The sequence below is a fragment of the Trachinotus anak genome, unplaced genomic scaffold (genome assembly GCF_046630095.1).
Source record: "Trachinotus anak isolate AG129_WGS33_773 ecotype Australia unplaced genomic scaffold, CSIRO_AGI_Tana_v1 ptg000004l, whole genome shotgun sequence".
NCBI classification, from domain to species: Eukaryota; Metazoa; Chordata; class Actinopteri; order Carangiformes; family Carangidae; genus Trachinotus; species Trachinotus anak.
The window spans coordinates 359,082-379,849 of NW_027273855.1; the positions used below are offsets into that span (position 1 = coordinate 359,082).

The 20,768-nt window shown below is 42.7% G+C and overlaps 1 protein-coding gene across 4 annotated transcripts in view; it reads left to right on the top strand.

Annotated features, from left to right (window-relative positions):
• Positions 1–20,768, top strand: part of prkcz (protein kinase C, zeta) — a 113,273-nt gene that overhangs the window by 32,497 nt on the left and 60,008 nt on the right. The window contains exon 1 of one of the 4 annotated variants that reach the window (XM_071475043.1): positions 11,385–11,519. The exons of 2 other annotated variants lie outside the window; for them this stretch is intronic. In XM_071475043.1, the coding sequence (XP_071331144.1) occupies positions 11,483–11,519 (37 nt within the window). In that variant the 5' untranslated portion in view covers positions 11,385–11,482. Of the gene's footprint in view, positions 1–11,384; positions 11,520–15,615; positions 15,782–20,768 lie in introns of those variants that run through there. One more of the 4 variants, XM_071475042.1, reaches the window with a different exon arrangement.

Consider the following 20,768-nt stretch of genomic DNA (forward strand, 5'->3'; position numbering starts at 1 on the left):
AGAACAGTGATGAGCAGAATGGAGACCTGTCTCCTGGAGTCCCACCTGTCGTAGCTGTAATGTTCCTGTTGAATGAGCCGACTCCTGTGTCTGCTTTTGTAAAGAAGGAATTGTAATGACTTGTTGTGGTGCTGCTTACACCCACATGAGGGTTTGCAGGTCCTCACTGGGAGAGGGATGTGTCGCTCTGCAGTAAACACTCTCCACATTTTTTTACATCCAGCTTTGCAGAATCAAAACGCAGCTCATTTCTTGTCAGTTGCCACAGATATTGACAGGTACTGAGCTGTGGCCCCTCCTCTCCATCAGCCCAACACACACTCCCACTCTCTTAACGCTGTTTATCACTTCTCTGATGCCACACCACTCAATTGACTCTCCCCTCAGGCTGTAATGGTTTGGATGATCCAGTTGCCATGCAGATGAGCGTGATTGTGTGGGGACTGCAGTGAGAGAGGGACACACAGAGAGACAGAGGAGTGTAAAGTGGCTGTGAATGATGTGTAAAGTGATAAATCAGATGAAGCCGCAGCAGAGAGAGCAGACAGATGAGGATCCACACACAGTGAAGTAATACAGCTGTGATTATGATGCACCTACAACCACAGTGAACCTTCGCTCTCTGAGGGTTTTCCCATCTCATCTTGTTTACTGACCCATTTAATCTCTGTGGAAACTTTGCCAAATCCAGTGGGTTCGTGTTGTGTTGGTTTTCGTGTGTAGGCACACAAACAGTGGCAGAACTGAGAATTATTCTCCCCCCTTCACTTTGTGTACTGTTTTGTTCTGTCTCATACAGTAGGTAGTGATTGATGATAAGACAATAATGACATTTGGTGATGAAGTGTAACCAGTTGGATACAGTAACACTGCTTCTGCAAACATCTGCAACGTACAGGAGCAGTTCAGCATTTTGGGAAATACATATATTTGCTTTCTTCCTTACACTAGAAGACTTTGAAAAGACTAAAGTTTTTAGTCTCACACTGAAAGATTTTTTGTGATCAATTATTTAGTGTATAAATAAGGAAAATTAGATATAACTGGAGGGAAGAAACATGCTGTTGTCTCCATTGCCTGCTTGTGGATGGAGCTGGTGGCTCTCGATGTGTTAGCAGGAAGATTTTGTAAAGACTGGGGATTTTGTAGGGTCACTATTTGCAAGACTACGACCAGATTCCTTTGAGATTATTTCCCATCATGCTCCTGGTGGAAATTTACAGGAAACTAAACTTTTTACTCTTTGAAATTCTACATCAGTATTATTATTATTATTGTTGTTATTAAAGTTAGTAAGGCAACACTATAATTGTTAAGATTTGCCCCTGAAGTGACTGTTTAGGCTATGTATTCGTTATTTCCTCTTTTATTTTGAAATTATTTTCCTTGCCTCCCTCATGTGTTTAATACCGGCCTCACACTAAACCACTCACACTCTTGCTCCTCCCGGGAGTCTCCCTCGTGTTCACAATCAGCTCAGTTATCTGCTTGCTGTTCCTGGTGCTGGAGAAGTCAGTGAACGTCATGTCTCCTTGAGCCAAGACTAAAAACTTACAACTTACAAGGAGCTAAAGAGCTTTAAAGAACTGAGGACAGCTGCAGAGATTGGTAATAAATCACAGCTTTCACAACTTCAAAGTCATTTGATCCCTTTGCAGTTTAAGAGTAGTGCAGCACCTTCTTGTTTTTATTAAATCTCAGAATAATCTAAATGATTAGTGGAGACTGACCTTGGGCAGCACTACATTCCTCAGGATCCCAGCTAATATTAGCATAGCTGAGATAGTTTGGGTTCTTCAGAGCGAGAGTTCATCTGGATTATTGTAAACACAGCATCATGTTGTTGAGCCAGTCTAACACTGTATGTTAACATCCTGATTCATTAAGAGGAGCATGCTGTATGTCTGACGCCGTGTGTGATTATCAGACCGTTGTGTTACTTGTCACTGTCATAGTTACTATGTTCTCTGACATGGAGATAATAGCTCTGATCAGGGCGTGCACATAAACACAAACTGAGATGGAATCAAGAAGTGAGCTGTTGTCTCTTAATTTTCATATCACTGTCTCTGTGTGTAACGAGTTCACAACTTGCATTTTGTGTCCTTGTTTGTGTCCTTGTTTGTACACTAATTACATAATGCTGTAGCTGTCTGAGCCATCAAAGTCAACCCGAACCCCCAGCAGCAGGACATCATCCTTGGTCTCTTGCCCACAGAGGAATCCCTGAATTCCCAGGAGTGATTGCTCTAAACTGTGAAGAGGCAACTGACTGATTTCTCATTGGATGGGCCTGTGAGTCAACATGGGACAGGTTCCTGTACGAGTAGATGAAACAAAGACTCTCTGGCCTCTGTGAGGAATCGCTGCTTTATTTCTGATGCTCTGACATTATTATTACACAGGTTCAGCTCATATTCTTACCTGTCTTTGTTAATGTAATGTTCTCATCTTCAAGAGGAGGAAGTCTCTCTCCAGGGAAGAAAACAGTGGAAGACACCTGAGTCCAAATTAATTTCAGTCTGTTGAATTTGACATGTCAGTGTGATCCTCAATGGGGACAGTTTGACCTACGTGAGCTCCATTTAAAAAGTCCATGAACAGGCTGCCTCAGCCACACATCCTTTCTATTCTAAATCCCTCCTTTAATTTGAAGAAGTGCACAAGATTGGACAAAGGTTAGAGTTTTTTTTCTTTGAGTTGGTCTGTGGATGCACGGCAGAAAAGCTTTTGTTACAAAGGAATCTGTGCACTGAACTTAACTGTGAAGGAAGATTGTTTTGCAGAGTGTTTGGTGATGTGGCTGCAGGGTCAAGAAGGTGATCTAGTGGCTCCAATAGTCAGGAGCCTCCTAGTTCTTTTTCATACCTTTTCTAAAAAATAAAGTAAAAAGCAGTTTTAAATAGTTTTTTTCAAAGCCGGACCCAAGGACGGATAAATCTGTCCATCCCACACCTCAGTCCAGAGCAGGACCTCTCAACAACTATTAGCCAGATGGCTGTGGGATTTTGTGTGGATAGTCACAGCCCCCAGAGGATGACTCCTAATGATTTTGGTGACCCCCTGACCTTTCATCTAATGCCACCCTTCCCCTTCACCCACACTCTGGTCTACAGTTGTTCCATATCTTATTGTATTAATAAATCTGGGATGTGTAGACATACTCAGAGTGACCACATACTGAGCTAAAGGTGAAATTAGGGTGTAAAAGTAAACATGACTTTGGTGTTGTGGAAGTGGTTTGAAGACATTAAAACTAAGAAAACAAGACTAGGTCAAAACCCAGTTTATGGCTGATTGTATTATTCAGTCTAGTATCAGCTGGTTTCAGCTCTTTATCTGCCTTTCTCTGCTCTGTGCTCACATATACAGTGTTTTAAAACAGCTGAATCCACAGTAAAGCTGCTCCCATTGACATGTTTTTCTGTTTGTGTTGTCGGACATCGGAACAAGTTTGAAACAGTGAGTGAAACATGGACCATTAAGAAACATGTTAATTCTCAAGCTGCTGCTAAAATAATAGAAAAATGTATAAACATAAAGCTTCCCCCTGCAGCTGGTTTCATTGAGGCATTTTTTGTGAAAGGCTTGTTTGTGCTATCAGTAGGTTGTGTATTAGTGAGCTACACAATATTACTGCCATAAGTAGCTACAGTTAGAGGTGTGTGATCTGATGATCTTATATCCCAGACAATCTAACAGATCACATCATTAAAAAGCTGGTATATTTAGACATTTAATGGCACCTCATAAATAAATAATGCCGCTGTCCAAACCAATACTCCATATGAACTAAACAAAAAGTGAGATTGAATGTGACATAATATGTAAACAGTATTGTGGGTGAAGAGTAGCGGCGAGCTGACAAACATCCAAAAGAAGCATCGAAGTGGTGGAAAGATACAAATAATAACTGGTCAGATCTTCAGAATAAAATCAGACACAGAATTTTTGAGTCTGGTGTTTGAGTTGAAGTGACCACATGCACCACCAGTCATAGTTGTGCACATTCAGTCGACCAAATCTGTGGGAAGACTCATGAGTCAGACTGTGGGTTGTGATTCTTCCTAAAGATTGTTATAAGATCTTTGGTCAGATCGCCCACAGACACAGTCACAGTTCAGGAAATCAATAATATATTAATAATAATCCCCTTCTGGTTCAGTCTCCAATAACACCTGAGGGAAATACCTGCATCTTTAGCTGCTAGATGCTCCTGGTCTGGACAGGTAGTCCACAGTGGGTTTATCACTGCTCCTTCTTCTGTTGGTAGATGCCTATAGGATTCAACTCAAACAGTCAAACCAACAGTGAGGTAAAGGTGGCTCTGCAGATCAGCTTTGTATATCCCTGTTGACCTGTTAATGACTGTAGGCATTATTAATGTCTGCTTCAGTCTACAATAAGTAGAATTTAAATGTTAATGTCCCATTATTGAAGTTATCCTGATGCCAGAATTTTTTGTAGTTTGTTTCACACTCCTGCTGCTGGATGCCAGCGTCAGCAACCTGCATCACCAGCATCAACTTTCTGGTTGATGGGTATCTGTTAGAAACCCTTTCAGCTTCCAACTAAATATTCTAGCAGTTTTGTGCTGAACGCAGTGAAAACATTACTTGGTGGCCAGAGGATGTGTTAGACAGTCACTAAACTAAGAGATGCCAGACTGTGTTTCTGGCAGTTTCCAGCTCTTTGGGCCTTTCCAAGCATTCTGTGGTTGCTCTGTCAAGGTAGAACCGAATGCAAACTTCCTCTGATTCAAATCTTTTTTATTGTGCTGTAAGTACACAGTGTACTATTGACTCTGCTATAGTGCGTTTTGTTAGATGATGTTGTATCATTAGATCAGAGGATGAACAGAAACGTAGGTCTCAGCTTGTAGATCATGACTGTGTCTCACTGAAACCTTTCCACAGTCTGCTGTCTAGTCATAAAGCTGAAAAAACACCTCTTCATGTATGCTTGATTGATCTTTCTCAAAGAACAGCATTGTTCTTAATTTGGTAATTAGTTCCCATGGCGACAGATGTTGGTGCTTATATAAACCCAAATGAACCACTGATGCAGGGCAGAGGTGCCAGCACCTCTTTACTCTCAATATGTTCCCACTGGAGCCAACTTTACTCAACACACAGTGAGCAGTGTGTACAGTGTAAGACACACAATAAATACCAATACTAAGGATCAATATCAGAGTGTATTTGATTGATAAATGACAAGGTGCTTCTGATAAAGTGAGCGGTATTTTAAGAGAGCAGAACATACCTCCTGATGTCACAGTGGGGTGGATGGTATAATAACAAATGCGCTTTGCTAGTGGAAGTTCAGTACACAGTACAACTGAAGAGGTAAGCTCACAGGGTGTATTCTCCTAAAAGAGTCATTTAGGGGTATCTGAGTTATCTATGTCATTCATCCAGTATGTCAATGACCTGATGTTGGCTGCCCAGTGATAAGACAAAGTAGAATTACCGCCTCACGGTTGTATCCCTCCGCCACTCAGACGATTTTCAGATTACATCCCTGTTTATCCAGAGTTAACAATGTGTGTTAGAGTTGGAGGTGGAGGTGAGGCCTCCGCAATACTCTCTGTATATGTGGGGTTTTTTTGTTCCAGACAGAGGTTGATATAAGTTTAAGAAATTGGTCAGAAATAAAGGATTTTGAAACAGATGAAGTTAAGGTAACATTCATCTTGATGGTATTGACCCTTCCACTCAGAGAAAGAGCAGGTCCCAGTGTTTGATGTCCTGTTTCTCTTATCGTAGCTTTGTAGTGGTCCTTATAATTATGTGTAATCCTTTTTTGTGTTAATTTTAAAAGGGTTGGATTAAAGGAGATGTATTGATTGTCATTATCCACGCTCGATATGACTTCACGTTCCATTAGATTCTGACCTGAACTCTTCTTATTCTTCTTTGTGAGAGTGACTCTGTTTCTGGAAAAGCCCAGCCTCCACAAAGTCAACAGTCCTTTGGGAGCAGTGCTTTTTTCCTCTCTTCCTATTTTTACTAACTGGGTTGGAACTAAACCTTTAAGTGACATGGCAGTTGTCTTATCCAACTTGAATTTGGGTCATATCACCCTTCAGACGTAGAAATGTTTTACTTAAGGACTGATGATTCAAACTCTCTTTAACCTGTGCCTCTTGGACCAATCCCCTTCTCCCAAATCTGCAGGAATGAAATGATTAGAGCTTTGAGAACTGGGGCATTTTATATAAAGACAACCCCTCTGCTGGTTGGCTTTATTGCAGTTCATTTATATCATAAGCTTTTTTCTCAGTGACACATCTGATGGGTTAGCCTGTGCAGCAGAGGACTCTCAGGGAAGAGCTTATGAGCTTACAGTGGGTTCGCTTCATGCAAAATTGAATGAGAGATTTTTTTTTCCCTCACAACAAAGAGAATGACTCAGACGAGTTGAGGGAAGAGGAAACATGTTACCTACTAAAATAGGTCTGATTGGCTGCTGTTAGGATGGCGGTCGTGTTTCTGTAGCAGAGGGACAAGGTCAGGGTAAAATATGATCTTCAAAGACATCAGACTTGGATAATTCATTACCAAGCAAAACATACAAAGAACAAGCCAATCTCCACTGGCTGTTTCATGAACTGTGGCTCATGGTTAGTTGGTATTATCAGAGAAAACAAAAGTTTATCTTCCAGCAAGTTACTGAGAGGAATTTTCATTTGATGAATATCAGGAAGTGAAGCAACCTGTCAGGACGGCTCACCTGTTCAGTGTTGGTACCGTAGGTTTATAGCTTCAGGCCTATTGCTGTCAGTTATGTTCTAAACTCTACTGTTGTAAGTTGTCCAGAGTGTTTCATCTTTGGCTATAGCCAGTGCTCATCCCGGTCAAGGTGTCCTTGTAGGCCACTTGGGTCACCTACCTGTTTACAAGACCTTTGTGCTAAAAGTACTTTTATCATTTTTATTAAAACACAGATGATCTTTGGGGAAACTATCAGATGGACCATATACTGAGGAAAACTGATGTTTTAAAGGTTGGAGTAGAGCTTTTGAGTCCAAAATCCAAACCAAGTCAAACAAACACCTATTTCATTGTGAGAATCATTCCTTGGAGGGGATACTAAGGAGAGATCAAGACCATAGACTGTAAATAAAGATGGACGTAGCCTCTGTGACATCAGCCACAGGTTTCTGAAGGGTGGTTTTGAAGCTCAGAGTGGGCTGCTTCACTGTTAACAACTTGGCAGTGTCTGACTCCACTTAACTCCTGACTAATCCAAAAACAGGTGGGGTGTGTGAGGGGCCGAGACTTCGGTGCATTCTGGTTTGTGGCGAGCATTCGCTCTCCCACCTGTCAGTCAGTTATGAATAACTGTAAGCCTTGATAAAATGTTGGCAGTCATCCAAGAACTTTGCCTAAACAAACTACAAAATCCTCTAAAGCTACAATATGACTCAGTAAAGATTAAGTACGGTTTCGGTTCTACAGACTTATCTGCACCAGAGGTTTGATATCCAGTGTTAGTTGTTGCTTGATCTGTGAAGATATCGAAACTGTTCATCAGACACTTGAGCATCCAGACACTCAAGAATCTTCACTACTAGCTGCATGATTGCAACAAGACATAATACAGTTTTTATTTGTTCAATTATGTTACTTAAAAGTGTTCAGGGTCCAGCACAACCTTAAAGAGACTTGTCTCTTCTTTACCTCTGCTGCTGACCTCATTCTGTTGTGCTGCTGGATTGGAGTGGCTGGCATGTCCCACTATTGAACCTCTGCAGTGAATAGTGTTAGCCTGGAGCACATCTGTTCAGAGGGCTAATCCACAAAAGGCTGGTCCCTAGCATAATGCTCCCACTGGGCAACCACTTACACTGGCACAAACAAGCCACACAACAATGCTGCCGCTCACGCTAGCCTCGGTGTGGCTACGTGCCGAGCAGAAAGACCAGGTCTGCTAAGCTGCTACGTTGAGCTGACTTGTGTTCGAGTGCTGTTAACTGTCTGTGGCAGAACTGTTGGCCTCATTTCAGAGGCCTCTCCCTGGCTTTTCCCCTTTGTCTAATCCCCCCCCCCCCCCCCCCCCCCCCCCCAAATCTGTAAGTCTCCTCCACTTTCTTCCTCTCGTCTGTTTTCTATTACCCATTTTCTTGCATTTGTCTTTTCGTCTGCATTCCTCTGCTCACGGCATCTCATGCCTGACCAGGTCACTGTGTTATTCTTTGTTGCTTGTGATATTCTGAGGTCAAAGCATTTTGCACAAAGCCCTGCAATCTTACATAATACAGTAATACAGTACAATGGCCTGTCAATGTTTTATAGACAAAGGGGCTGAAGCTCTATCATGAGCAGGAAAGCCAGGATTTAGTCCGGTCAATAGGATTTAACCAAACTTTAATATATTGTGTGTAGCACTGTGGGTTGTTGTGTGTGTTGTTTTGCATCAGTTGAAGCACCACACTCAAACTTTGATATCCAGTAAAGGTGCATGGCTTCACTGATTAAAAGTTTTCATAGATGGTTTGCATGTAGAGTTGGTTTGGTTCCCACAGAAGAATCAAGATGACACTTTCTATAGAACATGTGCACAGCTGATGTTCAAATGTGCATATTGACTGAAAGACATTAGTTTATTTTAGAGGGAAAATACAGCGTCTTCTAATGGCTGGTTTCTCATGGATTTCATATAACACTTAAAGGTCCATCCAGTCTAAAGGTAGATGTCCATGTGTGTGTGATTATAAAGCAGGTCTAGGTTCTATATTAATACTGTGAAAGTATCAAAGCCTCAGTCCACAGAGAAATGCACACAGCCTGTATTCAGAAACTGAGCCTTAAAACCAACCGTCAGGACTTCTGGAACTTTGTGATGTCACAACAAAGCAGTCACCGCCCTCAGCCACACCCCAAGCCCCGCCCACCCTAGAATGGATGTCTGAATACATTTGATATAAATAATAATTTTGAATAAAGTTGTATTGAACTTAATGTCTGATACTAAAGCATCTTGATCCAGAGGATCCAGGAGGAAAAGGTTCAGCATTAGTAGAAAAATGTTGTTTCACAAACTGTTTGATCGCAGCAGTGATACCATTGTTGAGAGTTTTAAAAGTTAATATTTTAAAATCTATGTAAAACATGAAACTAAGAGTGTGAAAACAAGCTGCAGTGGTGTGTTAAAGAGCAAGATGTTTGTTTGAATGAAGTCATCCGGTGCAGCTGAAAGGACTGTGAGTGAGTGAGTGAGTGCCAATAACCACACAGAGAGGAGGGAATGTCTTATCTCCACTTCCACTCACTCAGTTCCTCCAAGTGGGGAAAACCTGTGTTTTCAGATGCATGACGCCGCTCCCAGCCACAGTGTCGATTCACAGTGAGTGAGTGGCTGCGCTGCACCACCTGCTCCTGGGAGCGCTGATAAATTTTAAAGTTGCTCTGATAAAGCTGTGGGTCCGGCGGGAGAATAGCCTTCCACCCTCACCGCGAAGGAATGCAGAAAATGCTTGCACAACCTCCCTGGTATTGCAACACTGGCGAGCAAGGAAAGACATAAATTTGTCCAAGTCTGTGTTTGGCTGGGAGAGAGAGAGTGAGCTCTGGGTGTGTCTGAAATTAATCACAGTTTTTATGGTGGAATTCACAGGGTTTATTCACCCTGTCATGTAAGGCCTGAACTTTACTGATTTTAGTTTTCTGCTTTTAAATCTCTGATGATTTATCAGCTGTTATGTATGTTTTTTTTAATAATACCACATTACAAACAAAGAGTCCTGTCACAGATACAGAGTTGTGAGCAGGACCATTAACAGTTGAAAAACAAACCTCTCAGTGCTCTCTGGTGGACAGGCTATGTAATGGAGACACTGTTTTTAAACCTCAAACCCAGTTTGACAGATACACCCAGAACAATACATCTGCAAGAAGTTAATAAGTGTCTTTTAACAGATTCCAGACCTGGTGAATAAATCCACCGTCACGTCACACAATAAGAACCACGTGTATAATCTGCCATCTGTTGTGATGCAGTGATTTTTGCTGTAGAGACACTTTACACGATAAACTCAAAGCAGGAGATCGCAGTTATATGTTAATAATGCATCTGTATGACAGATAAGAAATGGGCCTTGATTAGAGTTTAAATGTGAATCTAGAGGATATTTAAATATTAAATGTGGAGAAATATGTTTTACAGTTAATATGAGAATTAAATTAGATAATTGAATTAAAATGAAACTATAAAGATTTAAAAATAAAAAATAATAATTCTCATCAAATACAGAATTTCAGCATCATGTAGTTGCAGCATTAGTTTGGTCTTAAAATGGGATTTAATAATAATTAATACCATCAATAGAAAGCGAATGTCTGAGTCTCACAGTCAGTTTCCTAATATAAAATATGCTCATCCTTTTACCTGGTTCACCTGAATATTTTATTCAGTCTTAATCCAGTTTTTAAAAAGACATCAGGTGTTGCAAGTAAACCTCGATTTAAATGGATTTAAGAATAATCTGACAGCCCCCGTCAGTACGACCTGGTCATTATGTGTCCACAACAAAATCTTTATAAGACATTTCAAGAATAATATTTTTTCTTGTCATTTCAATATTAGTTTTCTTAGTTTTAATCCAGTCATTTGATTTATTGTCTTATATCAAGATAAACTGAATGAGTGGAACTTCAACACACCACTGACTTTTACGTGAGAGTTTTCAGGCTTTAAAATGAGACAGAATTACTTTATTAAATTGGAGATTTTATTTTGGATAGTGTGTCCATACATGAAAAACAAACCCACTAAGTGGATTATGCCATTCACTAATTTCAACAATCAGGACCCCTGTCTGACAGGTGATACCCAGCAGCACACAGCTCTCAGTGTTCCCATGAAGAGACTATAAATGCATCCAGAGACAGGTGTGGAGGAGAGTGTACCTGTCATCCAGGTTGTGCTCCATCAGGCACAGCACTGCCACTAAAAATAGTCCACGAGGTTTAAATTTAGGTGAAAGTGTGTTGTGTGCAGAGGATGCTTCTGTCAGATTCAGAGCCACTTCTGCCACCCTGTGGGCAACATGGTGCAACTGCAACACGGATCAGCCGGTGGGCTCCTGTGACAAACCTCGGTCATGTGGTGCGATCCCTGTTCAGACGAGCACATGAAGAAATAAAATAAAATAAAATAAAAACTATTTAAGAATTTGTGCATGTTTGCATAAACCCCCTCTGATGTGTAGTTACTATCAGGAGTGTGTGTGGTGTGACAGGAAGTAGAAGAGAAGCAGCCTGGAGGGGAATGAAAGCAAATGAGGAAGAAGGGGAGGGAGGAGAGAGCGACACAGAGGCACAAGCGAAGCTGTTTGGTGAGAGCAGGAGGAGGAGGAGGAGGAGGAGGAGGAGGAGGAAGACAGGATGAGGAGAGGAGCGGTGGAGGAGGAGGTGCGGGAGACTACCATGAGATCCAGGTTGTGAAGGCGAGGGAGCGCTACCGTTCAGCTGGAGGGATGCTGCTCACGCTGCTTTTCTACCTTCGAGTCAAAGGTAGGGGATGTGGGGTCAGCATGGATGGTTCTGCTGCCGGGACCCGGACTGTGTTAGGTCACCTGAGGTCTGTGCGGCGACAGACAGTCAGCCAGAGAGCGTGTCAGGCTCAGTAGAGAGGTTGCATTGGAAGTGAGTTAAGCTGAGGTGAGCTGCTTTGCCTTTTTGTTCCAGCGATGACATCATGAAGTGTCGGTGATGGTTACTCTGATGAAGCATGTTTCAGTTTTTAATGCTCATCGTGCAGATCCGCTCCACTGTTGCGCTGCATGAATCCTGTGGGTTAAATACAAACAGAGCTTGAACCAGATCCGTTTTCCACAAGGTCAGTTAGACTCCTCAGTAACTGTGTGTTTGCTCTGCATCTAAATTGAATATCCTCTGTTTTTGGTGGCTCTGTCATCTGGAGACTGTCAGCCCTGACAACTTGTGCCTCTCGGTGGTTCTCAGTACCAAAGCAGCTGCAGATTAGGATCTATGTAACCTATTTACAGCCCTCAGTCCTTCTGTCTCCTTGGAGAAGTGATTAGTAACAATGTTATAGACAAAATGCTTTATGTCCCTCTTGATTTGAAGAGGAACTGTGTTTGAAAACTCAATTATAGGAGCCATTCAGAGATTAAAGTTAGAATCTGTAACTTTTCCTCATTAAAAAAAATAGCGATGGTGTTCTCACATCATCACTAATGTTTCCATCAATTCAAACAGAGAAATCTGTGATTTTATTCATGGTAACGCTCCGTTTCATTGGTTGCCTGTCAGTGATGTCATATCCTGTCTGCTCAGGTGTCAGTGTTGTGTTTGTCTGTCAGAAGCTCAGTTTGAAGTCTCATGTTTCAGATCCACTTTTCCACCTTGGTGGTTTTCAGCTCTGTATCTGAACCAGGTGAAGGATTTTAGTCGTCGGACTGGTCAGAGACGTCCTGTGTCACTGAGGAGCGTCGACCAATCACTGACTCTAAATGTGAAACTGTTTCAGTGTTTTTCTGGTTCTAATCAGCTGCTCTGTTTGTTGTGGAGAGGAGACCTCTGTGGAGAATTCAGCTCCAGGTCAAAACCTCCTGAACATCTGGATCATAATTTATCAGAGAAACAATGTTGGTGAAGACAACAACTCCCATGATCCCCATTTTTACACAATGCGTCTTTTGTTTTTCTTTTGTTTGCGAGACATCTAGAGGCAGAAGCTACATGCTGTGTGTTTAAGTATTGTGTATATATATTAACTCCACTTGATAAACTTAGTACCTTTTATTGTTGGATGATGGATCAACAAATACAAGCTTTAAATCTAAAGCAGGAATTGAGGCCTGTAAATAATCATTATGTCCATTTTCCATTTTGTTAGTCACTGTTGTCCATCACGGTTTCTGAAACAAGCGAGGTATCGTCCTCAAGCTGAGTGTGAAAATTACAAAAATTTGTAATTACTTTCAACCGCATTCACTGGTCGTCCTCAGTGTATGGAGTTTACTTTTACTCATTGATGTGATGTGGTATAAATGTCCAGTAAGAAGTGAGTACGAAGACCTTGAGTCTCGTTTTTCCCGACCAACAAAGAGACTTAATGTACAGTCATATAACAGAAGAAGTGAATCCTCTGCTGAAAGCAGCTGAAAACTCGATGATGAAGATGATTTCCATCAGTCAGTCTGGTTCATAGGCTTCTGCACATATTGCATAGATTCTCCTGCTGATTATGTAACTGCGCTGATGAGACTGACTTCTCCAGATCAATGCTCAGCTTTTATTTAGTGTCCATGAGAAGATCAGAAAACGGAAACAGTTGGTTTACGCCCCTGGTAACTGCAGCAGCACCGTGTTTGACTAAATCACTGGCTAATTTAGGACATGATCAATCAGTGACCCTAACACAGGACTGTCCACACACACACACACACACCACTACAGAGGGAGTTAGAGTGGATATGCTGATTGAATGCTAACAGTCCCCCAGGACCTCCGTGTGAACTTCAGTTCAGGTTCTCCATGTGTTTCCTGTTGTCTGTGTATTCAGATGGCCAGGAATCGTTTTACACCTGCACAGGTTTGCACAGTGTGATCACCCAAACACTACGTCCTAAATTTTCTTTGGACCTAAATATTTGATGATCAGGTCACAGTGTGCTCCAGACTACCTGTCCTCCTGATGCACCTGTTAAAAAAAACATGAAAAGACGACTACATGGTGACCTGCAGTGTTCATCTCACCTGCACACAGGAATCTGATGCACAGATTGTGACACGCTTCAGTGTTGCTGGTTGAATCAAGCACCTGAACATATAGAGCAGATTGTTATAGGTGGTCACCGAAGGTGTCACCAGAGTATTGGAGGGAGACACAGCTGAGCACAGGTGCAGTCCTGATTACCTGCTCAGTGAGGACCACCACATACAGTGTGTCACTGTAAAGAGAAGGAGGATGAACAGTAAATCAGACCCACAGACAGTCAGGACAGTTTAGAACAACTTCATATGAGAAAACAGAAATGAATAAGTTAGAAGTGTGAAAGTTTGATTGTTGTCTTTTTGTTCCTTTTTTAGTAAGTTGTGATTCATGTAGTTGAGGTATGAGGCAGCCCAATGGACTGCAGAATTAAACCTTGTGCTATAAAGACAGCAGAGGACAGAAGGACCATTGATATAGTGTTTGGATGATGTCGTCATCTTTACTTTGCTTTAGTCTTTGATTTGGGTTCATTCCTGAAGACAGAGCTAACAGCAGCAGCTTCAAACATAATATAATAATAATAATAATATTATTATTATTATTATTTAAATGTATCTTGTAAAAAAACTTCTCGCTGTTTGTATGCGGGAAGTACCAAATGATATTTTCTAAATAATAATGATTTTGTGGGACAATAAAACTACAACCCACTGACATTAGCACTAACTGTTGCCACTAACACTTGAGGTTACCACTAATAATATCAGTGACAGAAACTAAAGAATGCAGGTGTATTTGGAAGTGATGGTGATAGTGAGCAGTTCTCACTTTGATGCCCATTAATGAGGTTGTGAAGGTTCACTGTCTCTCTCTGAGGGATCTTCTGTCTTTAGTTGTTCTGTTGTGTTCATGGATGAAAGAATTCAACAACCACTTTGATCAGTAAACAGATAGAATGAGTGTTGATGAAAAACAGCCCAGTATTGTAAAGAATAGTTTTCATGGCCACAGATTGAAGGAGACATGTGACCCAGGTCAGAGGGACACCTCAGCTCTCAGTGGTCTGACGTGGAGGTCGGGGCAGCGTGTGATAGAGCTGTTGCCATGGTGTCACCTTGAGCGGCTGACTCATCAACATGTGACACTGACTGATCTGCAGCCCGGGGAATCCCACACACACTGATTGTGTTCCTGTCGTACAGTATGTCCATGTCGTCCTCCCACCCTCTCGCTTTCAGAAACCCCCTGCGGTCCTCATGAAGCTCTACACGTCTCCTAAATCTGGATCTAATTTCAGTGATCCCTACTTCTAAATTGGACATGTTTTGTAATTTCATGCACTTTGCAGCGTCCATCCTCTGCCTCCTTTATCTGGAACGCACTGATTAAAAGGACAATTGAATAAATGCTTTAATTAAAAGTCAAACTAACAAAGTTAGTCATGCCTCCATTGAGCATCCTCTATCACAGAGGTCTAATTGTGTCTGAAAAAGCCTCAGGGCTGTTTCATTGATGCCTCTCAGCTCCTTTGGAAGTGGAGGCCTGTAATAATCTTGATTTATATAATGACTCTCGACAGTTGGCAGCAGGAACAGAGTCCAGAAAATAACTTGGCACTTTGTGACAAGTCCCATAGACGGTGAGAGAAGCACAGGTAGACCTTTCATCGACAGAGCTGTGCAGCTCTGATCACTGAAAACATTCAGTGCAGTACAGTGCACTCCCTGTCCTGAGGCCTTGTCCTTTCTTTTTTTCCCCTGAAGGATGATTGAGGTGGGGGGCGCGGGGGCGCGCGGGGGGCGCGCGGGGGGCGTGCGGGGGGGTGGGGGGTGGGGGGGGGGTGGGGGGGGGGGTGTTGTTGGTAGCAACTTGTGTGCTGCTACTTCCCTGTTAGTCAGAGGAACAATGTCTGGAAGTGAGTCAAGCCCTTGTAAATGTCCTGTCCTGGAGGGGTTTGGTAGTACCACCCTGTTCTCCTGCTGCACGGCTCCTCACTCAAGCTCCAGTATACTACCAGCAGGTCGTCTGCTCTTCTTTATACCTTCCACTGACAAAATGGCGGGACTGTGTGCGCTGGCCTTTGCATCCGGAGGTGTAGTATTGTGTTTTGATTCATGGTTTAAAGATGTGGTTTGACTCGTCTGCTTTGTTCCTTCACTCTCTGTCTCTTCTTACTCTCATTCTGGCACCTTGGCAGAAAAATGGGGCAATGCAACACTGCTTCTCCAGAGGGGGATGTTGTAATAGGTCAGCTGTTTGAAGGTCTGCTAGTCAAGTGCAAACAGTGTGTTGCAGCACATGTCTGAAGCAGCGACGGTGTTTCTAGTTCACATCGGCTTCAGGCTGCCAGGACGGTCCTACCAAGATGTAAATGAGAGCTGATCTTCCCCCCGATCCAGACATTGTTTCTTAATTAGATGCAGAAAGAAATAACATCTGTTATATCCAGAGGGGATTTAAGAGGGTGCTGTTATCTATGGGTGAAGCATGAAGGAGTAGACAAGGCTGGTGTATTTATCTTTAGTTGTGGTTGACTGACTGATTCAGAGCCAATACGGTGGCAGTATTTACAGCACCGTGACGCAGGTGTGAGGAGAAGTTACTGCTCATAACCTCAGGTTTAACATCACCTGCACTCTCTTCAGGCCTCTGTGTTCATCTGTCTCCAGCAACACTCTGCCTCACTTGACCCTAATTTAATGTGTGAATTCACACTTCACACTCAGGCTGTTGTTGTTGTTCTGTTCACGGTAAATGTTCAGATTTCAAAGAAAACAGGAGCAGTTTTCAGAAGCTGAATGATTTCAGTCAGAAATCAAAACACTGTGTTTCAAGTGTTTCACCTTGTTAACGTCCACATGATGTTTTTATACAATAAAGACACATGATGAGTGAAATAATCAGTCCACACCATGACTGAGTGTTTCCACCTTGAACCAATGACAGTCTCATAAAAACAGATCCAGACAGTCAGGGATTCATACGTCATAGAACCTAAGGAACCAATCCTGTCAACTTCTGGGGACGGGGGCGGGGCTAAATACACCTGAAACCCTGTCAGTACAGAGAGCCAGAGTTAGCATTAGCACAACCACTAACACTGTGTCAGCCACTGCCAGTTACAAACAAACAAACACCATAAACAAATAAAAGATGCTAACTATGCTAACTGTTCTGATCCGTCTGCTAGTCTCTGATTCTGGTCTCAACAGACTCCTCATCTGAGTCTGGGTCTGACTGAGGCTCCAACATGAGGCTGTGTCTCTCTGATGTTTCCTCCTCTAACCATCTTCATCCTCTCTGCTCTTTCACCTGGACACCTGGAGCCAGCAGGTGGTGGGCGGGGCTTAAGGTCTGATCCAGGTTTCTCAACCAGGAAGTCAGTAGATGAGCTTCAGACCAGTTTTTCCTTTTTTTCCCCTTTTATGTTTATGTTATGCTCCACCAGCTTGTAACTGGCAGTGTCAGTGGTTGTGCTAATGCTAACTCTGGCTCTCTGTACTCACAAGGTTTCAGGTGTATTTAGCCCCGCCCCTCATCATATGTCTTTATTATATAAAAACATCATGTGGATGTTAACCAGGTGAAACTATTGAGGGGGTCTTAAGAGGAAACCTTTCCTCATGTATTTAAACTTCCTGTGTGTAACCAGTCAGCTGTTACTCTGAGCTGCAGTTTACCGCTTTATCAAAACATCTGTTGCAATCAATTATTTAATCCCATAATCTGTGTTCAGAATGTGATGTGGGCACAGAGGAAGTGTCAAATGACGTGTAGGTTCACAGACTCAGTTGCACATTGTGTGATTCCCGACTCCCTCACTCTACCAACAGTATGGGCGCGGAGGAAGGAATATTGGGTAACTATGGAAACACAGTGTAGTGAATCTCCGAGGCAGGCGGCTCTCTCCTTCAGAGGCCTTGAGTTAACAGGATTAGAGGGAGTTCACAGATGAGACCCTGAAGAGCGGGGCGTCTTTGTGTCTCCCCTCTGCTTCGCTTTCACTTTCATCTGCGCTGCCCCGACTCAAAGATATGAGAATCACAAAAACATTCATCACTTTGGAAGAATGCATAGACTTTCAAGGCTGCAGAGGTCTCTATAGAAATTGTACTTCTGTTGCCACACACCACCATTGTGGCAGGAGTTTTTCTGCAGGGCCTTTAATCCCAGTCAGAACCTGGGAGTGTTTAAATCCCTCTCTCTACAGCTGCTGGTTTCTATACAGAGATGAACACAACTTAAATTTTGGCTGCAACAACACTTAGTCTGCTTGTTAGTGTTGCCTGCCAAACAAAGGCAACATACAAATATATATATATATATATATATATATATATATATAGTGGTAATTTTTTTTATGTAAGTATTGCACACTGCAGACAATATCCGAGGATGGCGTCTGAGAAAGAAGAATGGATTCTTTGCTTCAACAATGAAGATGATTTGAGGCTCCATTTGTGTAAAAACCATCTGGAACAAGAGTTCACCCCAGGGCATGCAAATTTAAACACAGCTCTGCACCCACTGCTCCAGAGACAAACAGTGGATCTGATCTACGCTGTGTTCAACTTGATTCTGTGCAGTGGTAGAATCATTTCTCAGGAGAGGAGCAGGGGGTCTATTGTTGTTGAGACAAACATTTATTTTCAGACAATGTCATCCTGACATCCTCACAACCAACTAATAATAGCTGGTATATGGTGGGCTGTGGCTACCATAGCAACAGAGGCAAAAAATGAGTGAGCAGAGGAGGATATCACAACCGCACCCATCACTGGAGCAACCAACCAGACTGAAAACCAGTGCAGACAAGGGGGGGGCCTGGGAGACCAGCTAGTAAATAATTAGTGGGAGTCAGGAGGGCAGCTCCTGATGTGGCTCAGCCAACCAGCTCCATTCCTGCTAGGGTGTTTTTTTTTTCATGACAAACAGAAAACTGGGTGATAATTTATTAATTTGTATGATTAGTGTCGGTGATTTCAGTCGACACTGAAAAAACACTTCACTCTGGCCTTTACAGGGACACTGTGCTGTCAGTGCTGTGCTCTGGTCACTTAGTAAAGTCTGAGGGTTTATTTCTTAAACTGTCACCATGAAAAGCAAAACTAACAATGTGTTAATGCATCAGTCATCACTCTCTGACTTCACTAACCGGTCTGTGGTTCTCAGCTCCTGTTTACAAACAGCTCACTACATACTTTCATTTTCCCAAAGGGATTTTATGCCTGTACTGGAGACAGACAGGAAACGCAGGGAGAGAGAGTAGGAAAATGACATGATGTTTGAAAGAGCATGTGTCAGGGACTATTTTCAGTGGCGGATGAATCGAGATTTGGTGATTTGTGGCAGCAGGTCAGTGCATGACTGTGTGAGAAGATGCTGTAAAGTGAAGATGCTTCATAAATAATCACATAGCTTTTATTAATCACTTAACTAATTACAAGTACAGTCAACAGAACATCTGCAGTTCTCCTCAGTCTTCCTGGTCTCTGAAGATAGTTCTTCATGACTGTGGCTGTGTGTTGTCCTGCAGCAGAACGACTCTGGACCAATCAGATGCCTCCTGATGGTTATTGTGTGATGGATTAAAATAAAAGTGACTTAGTTGTTTTGGGCCTTTTCATTGGATTTGTTGATGATAAGAAAAACACAGAATATGAACAAACCTCTTATACAGTTACTCAGCTGCTCTTGATGTCCACTGCTGCTTTGCTGTGTGATAGTGCATCAAATAAAATTGTTCCTTTTTCAGCTCCATCCTACGTAACACCATGAAATCCAAATTTCCTGCTGCTAATAGAAATATAATGGTTGTCTATAATGATTCCCTGTAGTAATCTCTGATTGTGCAGTCACTTTGATTTCAGATCTCATCTGCACACTTGTCTGAACCAAGTAATAAAAACAACTGACATGACGCATTATGGTTATACAAACAGTAATTATGCTCATTCTGGCCTTTGACAGCGGCTCTGGGCTGTTGCCAGGGTGTTTGGGTAAACCTGTGGTTATAGTCTGGGACACTGATGAGCCAGAACATTGTGACCACTCACAGATAAATTAATTTCTCGTTACAAAAGGACGTGTTGAGCTCTGGGATTTATTAGACTGGAAGTGAGCAGTGGGGTCTCGTAGTCACTGTGTTGGATGTGGGAGAAATGGTTGGGTGTAGACACCTGAGCGACTGTGTGAAGGGCCAAACTGTGATGGCCAGATGCCGGGGGCGGAGCATCTGTGAAGCAGCAGGGCTCCTGGGCTGTGGTGAGTCTACTGAAGGCGGTCTGAGGAGAGAGGAACCTTGAACTGGTGACAGGGTGTTGGGACAAGTATGAACAAGTACCTCCTCACAGCTGCAAATATCTCGATGAGGTTCCACAGGACAGGTAAAAACTGTTCCGATGGATCTATAACTCCTTCCAGGGGGCAGCAGAGTGAAGAGGTGGTTGATGTGTCCTTGATTATGTTTGTGGCTTGGTGTAGTCATCAGGATCTGTGTATGTGCTCAAGTGAAGGCAGCTGTGTGACTCTCTGCAGAGCTTCTCATCAGCCGCACCACGATGTTTTCGACAGAGCAGTGAAAGGAGGACTCCAGCAGCTGCTGGGACAGGTTAGCTTCCCTCAGAGTCACTAGGAAGTGTCTCGGACTTTGAATCTAGTGACTCTCTCCTCCATGTCTCTTCTGGAGTGTTGGGGAGCAGGTTCCTCTTCCTGTTTCCTGAAGTTTTTCATCAGCTCCTTTGTTTTGGAGGCATTGAGTTCCAAGTTGTTGATGGAGGATCGTTCTTCCCTCACAGGCAGACCCACCACCATCAGCCCCGTCTGTACTGCTGATAAAACTCTATAAGATCCCGTCTTTAATTTGGTGACTGTGGCACATTTGGCAGCTCAGATGACTGCAATGCAAGATTATTGCACAAACATGGCGTCGATACAGATTCACTGCGTCCCTCATGAATCATATGTGGAGCACATGCACATGGAGAGAAGGGTTTTACTCATCAGAGGAGATGCAGAACAACAAACTGGCATCTGTCTGCACTCACACTGATTCTTACTCTTTACTTGTAATTCAGGAT